At 41.6% G+C, this 19,894-nt stretch overlaps 1 protein-coding gene across 1 annotated transcript in view; it reads right to left on the reverse strand.

Moving 5' to 3' along the window:
- slc8a3 (solute carrier family 8 member 3) overlaps nucleotides 1–15,605 on the reverse strand; it is an 89,403-nt gene extending 73,798 nt beyond the window's left edge. Inside the window, exons 1-2 of the mRNA XM_068338684.1 lie at nucleotides 15,554–15,605; nucleotides 8,347–10,202 (exon numbers count right to left, since the gene is read on the reverse strand). Coding sequence (XP_068194785.1) covers nucleotides 8,347–10,127 — 1,781 coding nt within the window. The 5' untranslated portion in view covers nucleotides 10,128–10,202; nucleotides 15,554–15,605. The remainder of the gene's footprint in view (nucleotides 1–8,346; nucleotides 10,203–15,553) is intronic.
- Nucleotides 15,606–19,894: the final 4,289 nt, after the last annotated feature.

Below are 19,894 nucleotides of genomic sequence, written 5' to 3' on the forward strand. Positions count from 1 at the left end.
ACTTTGTTAATGTTTAAAACATTTACAGTCAAAAACCTTCTGAATGATGGTTCCAGCAGCTTCAGTGAACACATTTGTCTTTCTGGGTTTTAATTAAATCCATTTATATTTGTCTGTCAAAACAACTGAAAGTTAAAAAAATTGCAAGTTCTTCAAAAATCAAACTTTTTCAACACCAACTTTAAATTAATTTACAGCGTTTACTATAAGATAAGGAAAAGATACGTATCTTTTCCTTTTGGAAGATGATGCAGAAGTGCATTAATGCATGAATGACAGGAAGAATAAATTCATATATTATCAGGAAGGCGGATGAAGTTACTTCTCTACTATTCTTGTCTGCACAAAAAAAACACGCAAAAACCAAATAGACGAACACGGTAACCAGTCATATCCGTGAATTCATTCATTCAGCTTCCTGACTCCCACCGGCCTTCAGGGTTGCTCACTGAAGCATCGTGTACATCGGTCAGACCTCAGTTAAACCATGAGCTGAATTCACCCGCTCGATTCACATTTCTACGTCAGAAAATTTGCAAACACAACCAGGAGTCACATACGTTTTTCTACCTTAGCTTCAGGCATGACAAATAAAACAGATAAGACAAATAAGACGGCAGCAAACAGAGATCTGGCGTATTTCAGGCGTGCTTTAGCCGTGAGCGCCATCGATTTCTAGCCTTAACGCTAGCTGCGCTACATGTGGAGAACGACGCTGCGGAGCAGAACCGACCTTCATCAGACGATGCGGCTCCTTTGATACCCTAGACTGTAACCCTGATGGGCAAAGAATGAAATGAGAGCAGCGACCTGTGGTGAACACTTTCGCCTTCATCTCTATTTGAAGTGTAAACCTTCAAGTACAAACAGAATGAACTGCATGTAATTTGAAATTTGATTTAAAAATGTATACAAAGATTTTAAAAAGTTCTAGAAAAATTTTACAGTCGTGGACAGTGGACTATATTCTGCTTCATAAAGTACTGATTGATGTGTTTCCCCATTATTCTTTCTGTAATCCTGCATTTCCCATGATGCAACACAAGCTTCTTCCACCGTGTAAACACTCGTGTCCTTCAAACGCTCAGAGTAAGCATTCTATTAATAACAGTCTGAACCCAATGACATCATCGTGACATCATCGGTTAGTCTTCTCAGCGGTTGTTGACACACTTCCTCCACCAAACCGTAGATCTCACAGCCAATAAAAAAAAGCCTCCAAGAGACAGACGGGACAAGATTTTTCCCAGCAGGCAGTTCGTATTTCCAGCACATGTGATATGACTGAAGGCAGCATCAGAGCATTCCAGTCGTCTTCACGATAATTAAAGACACATATCTAATATTTATGCTCAGGTTTCAGGCTGTGGATGATGACAACGCCGGCTGTAAGCGGAACCCCTTCGCGTTCCAACTCGACATGTTTCATGATGTTTGGTTTTTGCAGCTTCACAGACAAGAAGATTTCCTAGATTTGCATTAGATGACAAGAAAACAAGATAAATAATCCAAGCAATTAGATTACTTCTCTCATGAACAACCAGTGATAGCTACTTCTAAAATGTCTGCTGTCTCATATTTCTAGAATAAGTCGGGTGATGCTCACAAACCACAAACCACGCGGCCCCGTCTCTCTGGCCTGCTGCTTAGAATTAAGTTTTTGTGCAACTTGCAAAGAAAATCTTGGTTGTCCCCCATCGGATAAAGATAATTTCCCCACTGAGGAGGGATCAACAATGTAAATTTAATCTTAATCTTTAATCTTCACCACATCTCCGATAGAAATTTTTCGAGTACTTTTGATGTCATCCTGCCGACAAGCAACCAATCGATTGTAAGATATTAGTGGAAACATGTGAAATTATCCATTTTTCAACACTTCATGAATGTACTTTAAAACTTGACTTGCTTCCTAATCATTTACTGACGGTAGCATCATATTTAACCGAATCAGGCATGGGTGGAAACATCATTTTCTTGGACCACCTTGGCAAAGGTTTGTCCTGTGAACACATTGCAGTTTTTAATTCTTTAAACGCTGACACATTTTTACTGTATTTTGAGGGGAATAGATTTTAAAATCAAAGCTCCGGTCAGTGAATGCATTACCATTTTGCCTACTGAGCATTTAAAGTAACTCAGTTCGCAAACAAACTATTTAAAAGTTTTGCACCATCAATCATGTAAGGCAAAACGCAACCTTTTTTTTTTTTTCCCCCAGACTAAATCTGAACAATAAAAGGTGTTCATTATTAAAACATTGTAGATTAACAGTCAAACAACTCAGACTGATGCACTAACCTCTGTTCTAACTCTATTAGGCTGGAGAGGCTGTCAAAACTTTTTGGGAGCGCTGAATATATGATCCCCAGTCAGATTTACACACAAACACTCGGCGCTGGCGACACGCCCTGCGCTGAGCTGCGTTATAAATAAGCTTTAAATTAATTGCATTTCCCCAGCTGGGAGGAACAAACACGGGGCCAGCATATTTATTGCCACTCATCTTGAGTGTGTGTGTGTGTGTGTGTGTTCCTGCACAGTATTTAGTGAGCAGCAGCCACCACGCGAAAAGTTTTCTGCGATTGAGAAACATTTTCACGAATCTTCTGGTTCTGTATTTCCCTGAATCCTTCAAATAAACTGATTTCTGATCAGTTAATGGTACAGAAAACGTTTTCACGACCTTCTATGGTTTGAACTTCACGTGATTGACGTGGATATTCATCAGCTGATCCGAAACCGTAAAAGGCCGCGTTTGCCTCGGCGACTGAAGGATGTGGGCGTCTGTTTCCTTTGAATCAGTGAAGATAGCACAGCCGTTAGGTGGAGGAGCGTCATCCCTGGGGGGGCAGATGTTTAACCAGGCGCTGATGGATTCATAAACAAATGAGTGGTGTGCAGCGGACAGACCACAATCGGATCAGTCAGTTTGCATGAGTGCGGCTCCGGTAAACCTGCCGTACGTTCTTATACATAGCATCACATGCGAGATTACTTTTGCCCCATCCCCCTGCTATCTACCCCCCACCTCCATCAGCTGACGCAACGCCTCCACCCAACCCATAGCCGTCACCCCATCTGGGTGTCATCATGACTGACAGAACACATGTCCATACTGATCCTGGACCTGCTGGCCGCATAATTTTTTACCTCCCCTCTACCAGTACTTTCCAAGACACCTCTGGAATAGCCCCCCCCCCTCCAACAAGGTTTTCCTTACTGCCATAAATCCAGGATCATCTCGAGTTCAGCTAATTATAGCCAACGCTGTGCTTCCGTTGTTTTATTCATGCCAGTCTCACGGTTTGTGTTGTCTCAATAATTGGTCTTTGTGTTTTCAGGGTGCCTCGGGGTGCGGCTCAACTTTGCTTTCTTTGGAAATGTGAAAGAAGTTTGCTTTGTAGTATGTTTTTCTCGTTGCTTCGTTACAGCTTCTATATGGTTGTTTACAGCGCTTGTAAACAAACATCACTCCGACACACATGTGGCTTTTTTTTTGGAACGATTTTGTGATCCACTCCAGATCTGTGGTTTTTTTCTCAGCAAACGGGGGATCAAACTAAGCGAGACATACTCAGGATCGCCTGCTTTCATTAAAGTTAAGGTTTCCATGTCGATAAAAAAGGCAAATTTTCAAAATAAATAAAGAAGATGTTTTTAAATTTGAGCAGGCATCATTCTGGGTACATGATGTGTCGTGGAAAAAAAAAAAGAAAAGAAACATTTGTACCCTAGAAACCAACATTTCTCACACAGAATGAGTCTAAATTTAACTTGTAACTATGGAAACTAAACAAACAATTATGAATTGACTAACTTTCTAGGCTCAATCCTCGTAAACGTTGAATTCAAGAAGCTCCCTGGGCCCCATGAGGTTCATATCTGTTGGCTTGGAGCAGAAGAAAAGCTTCATCCAATCATGCTGAGAACTCTTGTGCAGCTAAGAAGTGAAGTGATGTATTCCAGGGCTTCAGATTAGGACTTTAATAAATTCCACTCTGGTTGATAACAATGGGGCCCGAAGTGTGTCAAAAGAGATTGAGAGTCAATGCCTCCTGAAACAGGGGCGAGACAGAAAGGAAGCACATGAGAGCTGCGGCATGATGAAGTCTAATTGTCCTGTAGGACATCAGAAAAAAAAAAAAAAAGCCCTTGCCCTTTACGCGGCGAGGAGACTCTCATTTAGTCGTCACAATTAACACCGAGCAGGCAGCGAGGAGGAAAACCCGTCGCCAAGGAGGGGGATGCTTCCATAATCGCGACGCAAAAATGCAGCATTTCCATACGGTTGGAATACGAATGTGGCGGCAACGATGGGATCTTTTTTTCCCTGTGAGTATTAAAACTCTCCCTGAGGAGAGCTTCCCGAGCAGAGGAGGAAACATCTTGGGTAATTCTAAGGTTTTTTTTTAGTGAACATTCGACATGTTCAGCCTCTTTGTTTTGTGCATGGAAACGTCCTCATGAATCTCCTAATATGCTTCTGGATGAAGCTGTCACTTCCACTGCTCCTCTTTGTCTCCTTCTACGGATGCACACATAATCTAATTCATCTTATTCCAGTGTAATTATGGAAATTTTTCTGTGAATTTGTTCTGGAGTTCGGTAACAGCAGCCATTTCTACATACAATCCAGACGTCTCTGAAGGAAGGAGGAAAGATTTTCATATTAATGCTCCTGCGTGTTCATGCATACCAACAGTTCTCATTGTTTCAGCTGCTCAACTGAATAATGTCCCGCATGTTTGGAGGAATTATATTATATTTATCAAGACTCTATGGCGGGAGCTTTCATCAGCTGACTTTTTTTTAGTATTCGCAACAAGAAACAGCTCAACCCAAAATTAAAATTCAGTCATTATCCGCTAATTCCAATACTGATGGAAAACTGGTTGAAGCTAATAGTCCACAAACATTTCTGGGACATCAAAGCAAAGCAATATTTAAATAAAGAGATAAAAAATATGTAAATATAATAGATATACAGTATTTCTGCACCTGATTATGTAATGAGATGTGGCGAGTTATTTAGCGTCTATTTTTGGTCTCCGAAACGTGTTTCTCCTTTGTATTCACCCAGCTTCTTCTTTTCACTGAAGATGTCAGAGGTTGTATTTTGCAGCTGATTTGAAAGCATCGTGATGACTTTACCCCTCGCTAAAAGGATTAAACGCCAGCCGTGATGACCTTTGACCTCCGTCCTTCCAATCTAATAATTCATGAATGCGCAGTGTTTTCACTAACCCTTCTTCCATGTTCGAGCGAGATGATCAATAATCACAGATAAAAAAAATAAAAAATATTAATTTCTCCACGTAATGTCAAATTACTATTCAAGAGCTGTGATGACTTATTCGAACACGGCTTGGAGATTAATGTTCTTATTGATCGTTTTTCAATTTAAGAAAAGTGTGAATGATTTGACTGGACAGAATTGTTTTACTGGTGATAAAGGAGAGGCTAAATTACATTCATATCTGTGTTTAATTGCAAATTTTATATTCTTGTGTTGTTGTTTTTTTGACATCACATTTGGCTAATTTTTGTGATGCCTCTAAAAAAAAAAAGTTTAAATTAGAAATCCAACAAATGAAAACTTTCATAAAAATAAAACTTTAATAAAAATAAAAACTTAACTTGAATTTTAAAAGGTCTCATATTAACATACACAGTGGAATATTTGCATAGACCTGAAGATAAATGGATGATAAAAAATAAAATGACATTTTGTAATGAGCTTTCCGTGCAGGAAGGTCGTTGGATCCCAGCAACATTCAAACCCATTTCATCTCAGTCATGTTATTATAAATACCGACTACATGCCCACAACCATTCACCTCAAAAGGTACCAGCACAAACATGCAGTATAGAAACAAAAAACAATGTGCATTCAAAAATAATCTACAGTCCTGCCCCTCAATGGGAAGAGAGTCAAACAGGTTCCTTGGAATAGAAATAATAATTTGACCATAAAATCTAAAGATTCTTCCATCAGATGTCCCATGGTATTTACCAGTTCACAGCTGTTTTGCTGCACTGCAAGACTTGCAGCACAATATTAAATACAATAACTGGATCAATAGAGAGGTATTGGCTCATGAACATTGCTGATGATAGTCCTAAACATTCCTCACCAGCCCTGAAAAGCATCTCTCACATAAATCACGCAAAACCCTGAGAAACTCCGTCGGTCCCAAGAGCTCGCTGATCACCCCGCCACCGTTCCCCAACCCCCCCTCCCTCACCGGTTTCCCGTCCCGCCTCGTTTTTCTTCAGGTAGGCTCAATTTGGAGAACTGACTCCGGCATGGAGCTCCAGCAAAATGGAGAGGGTCGTGATTGTTGGTAGTGGTGGTGGTGGGGTGGGGGGGATGTCACTTTGATTCAGTGCCTTCAGACAAACGCGTGAGACGTGAGCAGATGCATGCTCTGGAATAAACAAATCAATATTTCTCTGGAAGCTGAAGTTCTGCACACATGATCATATCGCTGCCTTTGGTATCAAACAAAACTGCAGCCCCCGATGCTATTTTTACTCCTGTACAGTCTGAGGCTGTTGATACAACACGGACAAATGTGCCCACTCAGGTGTAAACCTGTGTTCTGTGCTGCAGTGCTGCACACAGATGCTCCAGCTGACAAGGCTACAACGACAGACGCAATTTACATGAAACATCGGTATTAGTCATGGATGTTTATCGCCAAAATGCGGCTGTTAAGCAAGACTGCCGCCACATTCGCCGTCACGACGATCACCTGATCGACACGCCAGCCGTACTTTAGCATTCCTGGTCTGATTCCAGCTTTGGAGGGGTCAAAGTAATTCAGTCTGGGCTTGTTAATCACAGTCTGTCATAGTTAAAGTATACCGGTACTTCACTATATTATGAGGGTTATTTTTACTATAAAATAGCATAGACCAGTATGGCCTTTACAAACACTAACATTTTAATAATAATTAGAAAATACCATCAAATTTGGGCTATCTCCATCAGGGAGGTCGTGTTTTTCCGGGTACCAACCATTCTAAAGGAGGTAGGAAATAGCCCAAAGTAGGATTGGTTCAATTTTGGCAGTGGATGCATCATTCCTAGAGGTCAATAAAAACAATTTTGTGTCCAATTTTATTGATAATGATTGAATATATCCCAATAATCCTAATAATATCCTGTACATATCAGCAGACCTGGATCCAAGTTTCTTTGCCCATCAACGCTATTAAATCTATCTTCAAACAAGACACATCGACTGCATGACACACACACACACACACACACACACACACACACACACACACACACACACACACACACACACACACACACACACACACTAGTTGTGTTGCAAATCTGAAGAAAACAATTCCAAAAAAAATTCTGAATCCATTTCTCCATCCCTTTTCCTGCCTCATCCTCCGCACAGTTTAAATCAATTGAATGTCTTTTGCATAATCTCATAGCAAGCAAGCAAACAAACCAACAAATGGACGTGGGTGTTCCCACCTCTTTCCAGGATTTCAGTTTGGCAACGCTTTGGGGGAGGGATGGAGAATATTCATATGAACTGCTGTTAAATGGGGCAGCATCAGGAGTGCTTGTTCAGGGGTAGGCACAGATCTCAAGGGTGTTGTGAGACTTCTAAAGATCACATCTGTTCCCAAACTACCTCCATAAAGTGATGCTCCTGTGTGCTTTCTGTCTAAACTGCTTTATTTCAATTGGAGAAAACATGACACAGAAAATAAAAGAGCAAAGAGCCAGAGTTCAACTAAACAAAAGCAGCAGGGATTAGAGGAGCAAGGAGGGGTTACTTAAAGATGTCCTGTTTCCACAGTTGTGTGACGAATCCTAAAGTTGAATCCCTGTTGCTTGCCACACACACACACACACATACACATACACACACACATGCACACAGAATCAATCTGTAATGAAAGCAAAATCTCTTGACAGGAAAACAAAGGGGACACAGAGTGCAGGCTCAGATGAAATGGTAGGCTGTCTAACCATGTAGAGAAAAAAGTATGTGTGCGTTCAAAATTAAACGATGTCAAGAAGACAACATCTTTGTATTGAAGAGCAAAATGAGATGGGTGTCTGGTCTAGACGGCTCAACGGCTTTGAACCAAGCGATCTGAACTTTCTTGACAGTTTGTCAAAATCAAACTGCAATTCAAACACAAAACACGCAAATCAAAATGATATATAGACAAGCCCACAAAAAGGACTATTTATGACCGTTTACACTGGCTTTGGTCGACTGATAGTTGATGAGTCACCAACAATACAATCAATAACTGCATCTTTCCCATAATCTTGGCAAAAAAAAAGAGTTGCTGTCTTACCCGGTCTCGTCATTTTTGAACTCCAGCTCTCCGTAGGTGTCTTCAAAGTCCTCCCCGCCTCCTTTGGCGATTCCCTCCAGGGTGCGATAAGGCACGATGACTGTCCCCCTTGCTCCAGAAGTCCTTAGCACTTTCACTTCCATAATACCGATGCTCTCACTGATGTGGACGGAGTTGCTCTCAAAGGTGAAGATACCAGAATGATCGTCATCCAGAATGGTCACGGTCGCCACGGTGGGGAAACCCAGCATGGCCTTGGGGTACGGAAGACTGTTGGCGGACAGTACCTCATCCTCAGTCTCCAGGACACGCAGATTGCTGAGTCTCACAAAAAAATGCTCGTCCTCTTCAAAGATGTCGTCATCAATGATGCCGATATTTATTTCCTTGAACATTTCTCCGGGTTTGAACACGACCGTACCCTCCGTGAACTCATAATCTGCGCCGGCGTTGGCAGAGCCGTCCTCTGTCTTGTAATCCACGTAGATGGTCTTGTTGATGTCGCCGCCCTTCCTGGTGATTGTCAGAATTGCAGCACCACAGTTTTCGAGGCACTGGTAGACAGCAGGGTCAAACGCAATTCGTGACACGTACTCTTCTGGCTCGTCCACGTGCACTTCCTGCACGCTGGCACTCTTCTTCGCTTGCTCTGCGACATGTTTCTTCAGTATATTTCCCGCACCCGTCATCATGCGTGTTGCCTGGATTCGGTAGAAGGCACGGCTCTTTTGCTGGTGCGAGAGAGCGTAGTAGTTGGCCATCTCAACCAGCTGGTCCATCTCTTTCTCTGGGTACCTCTGTTTCAGATCTTTCAAGATGCGGATCATGTCGCGACGGGATTCGTCCACCTCTTTGCTCTCGATCAAGCCAATGAGATTGCTCGCCGCACCCCCGTCCATGAAATGAGAGTTGACCATCTTGCCGTCCATCTCGATCCCTTTGGAGCGTTCGGCCTCCGTCTCGATGATGACACCCCTGTGCTTGTCAGTGCGATACTTCTTGTGCATGAATTTGTAGAAGAGTAATCGTCTGTCTGCTACCCAGGCGAGAAGTACGCATATTGGGAAGAAAGCCAGTGTGAGTAGACCCTCCCAGACCTGGACCTCGTTGGGAGAAAACACAGCCAGAATCATGTATAACCAGATGTAAGCAAAGATGCTCCAGCCTGCAGTGACAAAGAACACTCTGAGGTGTTTGACCTTGCGTACCTCTCCTTGGGGAATGACAGAAACACAGATGCCAATGATGACAAACATATTGAAGGCTGCACTGCCAACAATCGTGGAGGGACCGAGCTTACCAGATTCAAACCCATGTCCACAAACCTCGATAACAGAGAGCATAATCTCAGGCGCAGAAGATCCCAAGGCCATGAGGGTGAGGTTCGAGACCGTTTCATTCCACACCCGGATAGTAGTGGTGGTTGTTTCGCCATTGGGCCTTTTGATGACAATTTCTCTCTCCTGGGAAGTGATGACCTCGATGGCTGCCATGAAGCGGTCAGCAATTATGGACACGCCGAGAAACATGTAGATCATTGCCACAAAATACACAATGACCCGTGCAATCTTGTCTCCCATGGAGGGATCCACGGGATACCAGATGGGCAGGATGATTCCTTCATGGCACTTGGAGTTTTCCACACAAGTCTCATTGTTGGGGCTGAGCAGAGGGCTTGGAGTGGTCTTGGCCTCTGCACAAAGGAACACCACAGCCAAAGAGACCAGCCCCCACCAGAGGCAGGCAGACAACCCTGGCTTTACAGGCCTTGAACCCTCCATGCACCCTCCTTCTTCTCAAGGGTTCTTACGACGCAGGGATCCAGCACTGGGCTATGCTTTTTATCCACGGATCACCTAAAACACACAAGACGGAGGCATCCATTACTTTTATTAGACACAAAGAATTGACTGTCGTATCACAGAAAGAAACTTTCGAATGTTGGCAACGGTGGTGAAATAAATCAAAGTAAAGCAATAGTTTCACTTTGCTCGATATTCACTTTTACTTTGATAACAAACGGCTCTATATTTAAAGTACCAAGGTACCTACTTACAGTTCATTTACTCTTTAATCAGTTAATGAATAATTATCACATAATTGAGTGCTTGTCAAGTCTTTTAAGAGGAAAAAAGAGAGAATTCAGCCATTCGCTAATCACCCTGTAGACTGACACAGAATTGGGTTATCTGACAAAATGATTCTGGAGCTTTGTAACAAAACAGCTTTGCAGAAATCTCCTGCAAAGATGAAGATGGGCTTGTTTTATTAAAAAAAAAAAAGTATAACAAAACTTGTACTGAGTAATCTAACTCGATTGAGTCTCTGAAATATCAAAAAGTGTGGAAAAATAATTAGTTTTTTACTCAGTTAAAGCTGTAATGTTCAATGTAGCCTCTAAATTGAAAACCAGTACATTTGCAAAAATCAACATAATTTTCTGTTTCTACTTGCTTTAGTGTTTTGGATCTTTTAGCATATAAGTTAACAAGCATAATTAAGCTTTAAAAAAAAGGTTCAGTTTTATTATATCTACAGTATCTATTTTCCTCTAACAATACTTGTACACATATTTGTTGTGCTTTCCTCAGACTGGAAGTTCACTCATTCTTTTAGTATAGAAGCAACAGTGGAAACTTAAGCTTAATTAAGATTGTGAATGTTTTTAGAAACATATTTGGGATCTTGTGCCTACTGGAGAACTAGGTTAAACTATAATCTGAATGTAATGTTGGTAAAAGGTCTAAATTCATCGTCTATTGTAGATTAGGAAAATGCTGTAGAAATATTTAGTGACTTTTCATTGGTGCAAGGTTAGTATATAATCACTTTTACCTTTTTGGGTGAACTATTCCTTTAAGGTACATCTACATTCATAATGTATAAATCCAAGAGTTTAGGACTCTGTTTGTATTTCTGTGTAAAGCAAGGAAATAATTTCTGGATTTTATAAGAGCGCATGAATTTAAATTATCCCATTTATCAGTCTGCAAGACTTCAATGAATCTCTGCCTCCTTGATCGGCAGCACTCATGAGATTTCTATGTTATACTTCACCAAGCTCAGAGGTCCGCGAACTAATATGTGAACAATGTAGATAACATTTATTTAATGATATTATAGCCTGTGGGCTCATTTCCAATCATTTACATCTATTTTTTTTTTATTTACTTGTGGATATTTGTGCCTTAGTAATGTTAATTTGAGTCTGAAATCTCAAGGGGAATACACAGCTCTGAACCAAACAGCTCGCTCAGCAGGCGTAGCAATGTTGCCAAACTAAGCACAGTCCAAAATGTCGCATTGGCAAAAAAAAAAAAAAAAGAAAGAAGCTCAGTCGGACTATTGTACGCACCTCTTCAGCTCTTACGAGATAGGGCTTGACAATTATTTTGATGCTAACAGCTAAGACCACAGACAATAGTCAACCACCTTAGGAAAGAAATTCCTAGCATAATAATGCCGAGGCCGTCTCGGGTACCTGTGATCATTTAGGAGGATGTGAGGGGCCTCCAACAAACCTTCGGACCCCTGAGACTAAGAGGCAGTTTAGTCTGAATTAAAATAATCTTTTCACAAGAGATACAGGCTGTGTAATCATTCTGTCCTGAATTCACTGGAGGATTACAACTTTTCATTACTGTCACACTTGTTTGCCTTGGCTTTTGTTGAGCTATATGTAGTCCGAGGGCTTTTTACACTTTGGTAAAAGTGCATTCCTATGTTCCGATTCTTGATTACCTCTGGGACTGCCTGTTGGAAATGTGTACAGTACGCGCTCACGGCACTTCAAGCCACTTTGGATAAAAGCATCCATTGAAATGGCAAATATTTAATGCAGATTTTTTTTTTTTTTATATTCAACTGTCACACATTACACTAAATCTGAGGACTTTAAAAATAACCCCAACTACTTGAAATAAGAGATGATATTTTTGGAAATTATACCTGTCATCCTGACAGACCACTCCCTGGTTTGAATGAAAGTGTTGATAGTCAAACAGGAGCGGACATACTTGAAGCATTCAAGCAGCAATTTAAAATGTCAAATATTTTCTGAGCTGTGTCAACACACACCTGTCTGCAAAAAAAAAAAAAAAAACCAAATTCAGGCATTAGCAAAACCAATTAATCTATTCAGGAATAAATGATTATTACTATTGTTGAATTAATCGTTCATGGCTACATATGATTGCATCGCTGGGAGTATTATCATGTTTCCGAGCAATCATTTCACTAATAATATCAGGATTGCTATTTTTTTTCCAGATTTAAAAAGAAAAATTTTTTTTTTTGAGGTGATAGAACTCAGAAAAGAGGCAGTATCTCAGTCTGAAATGAAATTTCTCTAACGTTAAAAAAAAGATTGCCCAGCAGCGGGCTGATCTGTGGGATAAAAATGGGGGATGACAGCAAACGGTAGCAGAAGCAGGAGACAAGGAACTTAAATTTAACTGAATCAGCAGAGGCATTTACATGGAGGGAAGCCAGCGATGCAATCCCTGTGAGAACTGACAGCATAAACAATCACCTGAGCGATAAAGTCGTACGTTAATGAGAGAAAAAGTTACATTTGGAAATTATAAAATGTTACCATTCTTTCTTTTCTTTCATTCATTGTTTCTTTCTTTGTATTTATTTTACTTTCATCAAGTCCAGAAACTCCTGTACTATAATAAACTTCTAGGAGCTGTAAAATTTCTTTGGCACCGCTACCTGCTAGCAACTATCTGTCTTTTTTATTTCATGTTTGGTAACTGGGATGAACAGAAAATGTGACGACATAGAAGAAGTTTTTGTCTCCATAAACTCTTTAAGTAAAATATAGCTACTAGTCTGAAGCAAACTCAGCTGCAGGTCAGCTGCAATTCCTATTTATATCGCGTGTACATTGACTTGTTGAACATTTACTTCTTTCTTAAAGTACTTTTTCCATCTAAAAGTATTTTTCTGGTAGTTTGGCTGCAATATAAATATAAATAAGTTTGCCTTTTATGGCTATTTTGGGCCGTAAGTAGAAAACAAATATTTCATTCATATTAGGTGTCAATTAGTCATGACTAAAGGACATTCCACAAAGGACCAGAAGTTGACATTTCGGGCCCTTTTCCGTGAAAAAGGACCGAATTTATTCACTTGCGTAGAAAAAAGAAAGACGGGCCTCAGGGCTCTCTTCAGGCACGTTAAAATCAAGCTGAAGGTATTGTCACAATATCCTTATTGATTGGGGAATATGTCAGTGAAAAATCGAATAAACTGATGAAAACACCAGCCGGTTTTGATCCACGATCTCCTTCTGGGAACTCATTTTAGGTCAAAAACCAGTTGGAGTTTTCTTCTGTCTGCCCTACGTCTTCAAGCCATTTTTGGAGGGAAGGGGGGGTTTGAGATAATTTGGCATTTTAGGGAAAAGCGTGACCTTTTCCTAATATAACAAAGCGTTTCTTGAATCTAAATGTGTCTCAAAGTGTCACATCATACAACAGAAAACTGAAACTTTCAACACAAACGCTGACTAGCAGAAAGGTACAGCATCCAGTGTATCAATAAAACCGCAGCATGACAACAAACGCTGGCAGCAAACCCAACAAGGAGGTATTGATTGATTGATTGACTGATTGAATGACCAATCGGTTGATTTATTGACTGAAAAACAATTCAAGAGACACAACCATACTGTCTTTAGCAATAATGTAAAGTTCACAAAGTAAATTACATTTGAGCGCTCAGACTATTCAGGAGATGTCCTCAGACGGATTGTGTATTTGAATAATTGATTTTTTTTCGCAACACAAATTGCATTAAGTGCCTTCAGGTGAACAATTCCATTTCTCCATGTGTACCAGCATTAGAGCCATGACCCCTAAATTAGGAGCTACACAGAACAATTTGCATACTAATTACCGTTTTAGGGATCGTGTTCTGCATTGTGAACATTGGGGCACACAGTCACTGGATTTTTTTTTTTTTTTAATGTTGTTCAGCCACCACCAAAAAGTTTTCACAATAACGGCTGAAGCTGACAAACCTAAACCCAGGTGAGGTTCAACTTCGGTCTGTTCCAGTTGAATGGAAATATTCCAATACAGTAGCTGAGCGTGAATACATTTAAACTCTATTTATGTAGTTCTAACCACGTTTAAAATTAAATAGCAAGTTTGATTTAGTAACTCTGCTCCATATAGTTTTCAGCATTATTAAGAAGTTGAAGCAATAAGGTTGAAAGTTATTTGGTATTTCATTGGAATCCATTTTCTGTGAGTGTTGCAAATTTTAATATTCTGGATTAATACACCAGATTAGAGTTTATCATGTTTCATCCAACATTATAGACATTATTAAATAGATGCAGTAATTGTGCAGTTGCTCTTTTCTAATAATGATGTACAATCCTTTTTTTAAATGGTTGTGATCTACTGACTTGTAAACTATTTGACTATCCTGACTTTGGTAAATCTCGATTTTGGTCATAATTTCCCCCAATTAAATTAGCATCTAATAACCCAAAACAAACCAATCAATACAAGAACAGAGCATCTTAATCTGATAGCAGCTCTGATCGGTTAAAATATGGACGGATTATGGTCCAGGTGATCATCCTGTCCGAGGTGACAGCAGCTCGGTCCCTATTTCTGGACCAAGGACCCTGTTGGAGGAGGATATTTAAGATGCTCGTAAACACGGACTCAGCAGACCCACGGCGAGCCTCAGCTGTTGCTGATTAATCATCATGAGCCGATCACTATCCCGATGCTACCTGGGGGGGGAATCCCTGCTTGGAGCACCCATAGGCCCCGCAACTCCAAAAGGCTGCGTGCGGCGCGGGGGGCCTGCGCGCACGGATACACGGATAATATGTCACCATTAACTGATGACTGGGGGGGGGGCAGGCAGTGAAGGGTCATGCAAAGAGAGGCTGAAATACTTAAGACTGTATATTAAAATAAAATCCAGATGTTCAGCCAATCAGCAGCAGGACGGTCTCCTGGCTGCAAGGTATCCCAAATGCGCGCCGACAGACGCCGGTTCCACTGCCGGCACACCCACCAGACGGGACCCGGTCCGGCCCCTGGGTCCTATCGGTGCGATGATGGAGAGGTGCAAACAGAACCAAACGCGTCGGGTTTAGCGCATTTAACGCGCAGGAAAGAAGTGAGTTTGCGTCATGCGTCTCCCCCCCACCACCACCCCCCACCCAGAAACCTACCTGGATTCGTATTCCGGGGAGTTTCTGTGTCCCGTCCCGTCCTGTCCCGTCCTGTCCCGTCCTGTCCTGTCCCGTCCTGTCCCGTCCTGTCCTGTCCGCAGCCTTTGTGTTGGTTTTGCCTCAATAAAATCTTTGCATGTCTTCAGTCAAACGTGCTCCTCGGACCGAATCCCTCCCCCCCGGTGAAGCCGAACCGGCTCCTCCAGCGATTGGATCAAAACCGGCCAGAGGTGATCGCCCTCCTCCCCGGATCCTCACCGTCTGATGGATTGACCGGGTCGCAAAGCTGTCAATGGCGAGTGAGGAGGAAGAGGAGGTGGTGGTGGTGGTGGTAGTAGGGGGGGGGGGTGTGGGGAATGGAGGGGGGAGTGGGATGATGGGGGGGGGGGGGTCGGTATTTTAAGATAAGAGATGTATCTTCTGAGCCCGTCCGAGCGGCTCTCCCTCCACCTGCGAGCCGTGAATCAGCGCTCTCCTCCTCCGCCTCCGTCCGCCGCGGCAGCGCAACGAAATCTGTCGCCGCTCCTCGCGGACACGGTGGCGGTTCTCCTCCTCTCTCCTCTCTCCTCTCTCCTCTCTCCTCTCTCCTCTCTCCGGCCGTCTTTTTCTTCAGGAACGACAGCCCGATTCCAAACGCTGTTTAGGTCAGAGACGCGCTCAGCTGTGCGCTCCGGACTTTGCGCACCGTCAGGATGAAGGATCGTCTCCTCTGAGCGGGCTGTGAATCATCCCGGTGATCACGGAGGTGAATCGTCATCCTTACATTATTATTATTATCAGAATTAGGCCTTTTCTCACGCCGGTAGAGGTGTGTGTGTGTGTGTGTGAAATGGTTGCGCCCTACAGTCCTCCGCCCCCCATTTTTTAAAAGTCACACCGACAGGCTCGCTTAGGCGCGCAACTACGTCACCAATGGCTGAGGAGAAACCTGCACCACAAGCCATGAATATTACCCAGGCTCTTAGTCCACCATGTCAGGTGCTCACAATGGGAGGGGGTGGGAGGTGGGGGGTTACATACTAAAACTGAGACCTTCTTGGTCAGATGTTGCTCATACAGAAAGAAAATCACTGAGTCACTGACATTTATTCCTCACGCCCCACACAGAAAGAGACGACAGCCGTTAGAAACCAAGTGAGGACACGGATCTCCTCCTCATGAGGTGGATTCAGGCTCTTTCGTGCTCATGGAGGAGATTTTCCATCCATAAATTCATCTAAACTGGAAAATACTTTTAAAAAAAAGTCTTAACCTGAGGCACTCAAATGAGAACAAATCCATCCGTTACCCCGGAAACTCACCTGGACTGATGTGTTTATGTGACATCAGGAGAAATCACAGCAGAGCCATTCATGTCTATAGATGCTTGAAATCCATTTAATGACTTTATATCTATGTGGCAGCATCAGCATCTCTGTCCTCTACTGTGACCTAATATGACCACATTTCTCATCTGAGGATCATTTTTCATAATACTAGAAGTGAAATGTTAAAAATAGAAGGATGCCGAAGACGGATTCAGAAGGATTGTATGATATTTATAGTAATATGATGTAGGGGTGTTGACTCAGCAGGTCAACAGGAGTTCATATTGTTAGAATTGACCTTTTCTTTCCCTCTTAAGACAAAAGAAGTCAGAAATTCTTCCCATCTGATGTGAATTTAAAACTTTTACCAGCATGGATGTATTTTTTTGGTGCTTTAATTCGGTTCATCCTTTCCACAGAGGCAGTGGAATATTTGAATATTACTGCATGTCTAAAATTACATTTTTAAAATATCTTTTTATTTAGTGTCATATTGTCCATCAGGAAAAAAAGTTAAAAAAAAACTGGACTGAATAACGACATCATATATGGAGCTTAATTTAATTTTCAAATTGAGTACCTCACAATAATAAGAAGGTTCTGGGTTCAATTCCTTTCTGTATGGAGTTTGAAATCTACAGAAATAAAACGTATCTTTATATCTATCTCTATAGAAAAGAAAAAAAAAAGTATTTACCGCCTAAAAATTTGAGAAATTCCTTTTAACCAGATCCAGGAGTGCAGGAACAAACTGACCAAAGGCTCGTCACCTCTCCTGTTTTGCATCGCACGGCCCAGAATTCTTCCAACCCCAGTTAGATGCATTATAGATAATGAGCTTCACTGGGCCCAGTGATGTTGCACCATCAGCTATAACGCTGCTGACAAGACAGATGAACCCTGAGAGACGGGAACAGAGCAGGAGGATGTTGACACTGCCACCACCTCTAATTATAGAATCACACAGGCCTGAAGCGCCTGCAACAAAACCCTGAAAAGTCCCAGGGTAAATTAAACAGTATGTAAAATTAATAGAAGTATTTTAAATTAATTAGCAATCAATCAATAATGAATTAGCATTAATCCACCCACAAAAAAGAAGAAAAAAAACAATAGAGATACTGAACAGTCATCCTTTTTTGCAGTATGCAAAGTCTTTTCTTTTGGGATGAGGCCTACATGCAAAGCAGGAGAAAATCAATTGGATCCGATTTTAATTAAACAGTCCGGCACTGTGGTGCAGAATCTTATTAGCCTGTTCAGATTTCCATGCTTGTTAAATTTAAATGTGAAATTCAAAAAACAATCTTTTCCCAAAAGAAAACCAGAAGGAGAGGATAAAGATGAGTATTCTGGTCAAGAAGCCTCCCTACCCCACGCTCCCCGGCCCCTTCTCAGTGCCACGCTGTATTAGTGTGGAGAATATAGTTGGATTAATTAAGTTTTCTTATCTGCAGGGGAAAGGGTGGAGGCAGAAAATCCAGATTGGTGTGCAGGAACTTTAGGAGTACCTGCATCCAGGGTGCATCATGTGATTGGAATTCAATGTCTGCTCCTGCCTTTCGCTTCAACGTCCTCCATCCGCTCGGCGATGATTAATGGATTATACTTGTAATCAACACACCAGAACCCGCTGGTGCTTCCCACCGAGCAGAGGCAGTACTTACACTGCAAAACATGAAAAAAAAGGAGATGCATACTTGATTGGAGAGGACACAGGCGACAAATAAGTGAATTTATCTGCCGGTGCCTTAGGGTAATTGCACTCGCTTAGATTTCTTGACATAAGAAAAATAATTTAAGCTTCAGAAAAGCAAGAAGTCTCTTGACAAACCACTCATTCTAGACACTTATTGAGTCAAACAAATTCAAAACCACTTTGTTGGTTATTTCCTGACTGCGTCTTTCTGAATTTGAGTGAAAAGATGCTAAAGCAAATGAAACAAGATGTCACGGTACGTATGAGAGCCAGATGCAGAGGACAAAATCAATGCAGATCTATAGTATTTACAGCAAAGTTATAAAAAAATCTTTGGGGGTCACTGCCCCAAGTGCTCCTGCTACCACAGGGACCACATTAACCTTGACCTTCCACATCTGTTCCAGCTGTTCTTTCAACCCTTGATACTTCTCATTACATATATATATATACACAGTATATTCATACATATATACACACAAAGTAAGAACTGAAGATCACCACAAGGGGTGAAAGTAACAAACACCAAACAAAGATAAGAAGATAAGCCTTTATTTATTTATATATTCATCCCACATTCATCCCAATTTCCCTTATTGCAGCAGCATTATTAGATATAAGTTAAAGATATAGAAAAATGGACACTCAACAAATAAGATAAATAAGTAGAGAAGTAGCACTATATAAATTTGAAATTTTACAATTTACACTGGTTATACAGATTTATACTCGAAGTTTGGTGTGTGTGTGTGCGTGTGTGTGTGTGTTCTACTGGGAAGGGAAATACTTACCAAGTAAAAAAGGAAATCCAGGAGCGTATTCATGATAATCTAATAACATAATCTAATTCTAACCACAAGAAACCTGGAGATCAACTCCAGAGGGGAACACGGCAGGAAGTAAAGGGGAATCTTCTGGAACAGGGACAGACCTGAGGCTGGTTTCACTAACCAGATGATCACAACTAGGAGCAGGTGTGTCTCCTAGTTGATGAGGAGGAGGAGACAGACAGGAACAGGAAACAAATACCCGGATCCAGGAAGGGACATCTAGATCAGGATGTCTCCAAAGCGGTCGAACCCACGACCCTCTGAGAGTGAGGTGATGATGTTACCTGGGAATATATTTATGTGAAGCACAATAAGCTGTTACAAAACATCACCATGTGTTAGGAATGAGTCAATCTTACTCAGGTCAATGCTTCTCTTCTGAGATATTGTTTTGTTGTTTGGGAGAGAAATAAATTAACCTCAGGCAGTAATGAAAATGTGAGCTGCACGGCCAGATGTAACAGCGCTTAAAAATAAACAACACAGCCGTCTGTTTATGAGAGAT

The sequence above is a fragment of the Antennarius striatus genome, chromosome 17 (assembly GCF_040054535.1).
Source record: "Antennarius striatus isolate MH-2024 chromosome 17, ASM4005453v1, whole genome shotgun sequence".
Classification (NCBI taxonomy): Eukaryota; Metazoa; Chordata; class Actinopteri; order Lophiiformes; family Antennariidae; genus Antennarius; species Antennarius striatus.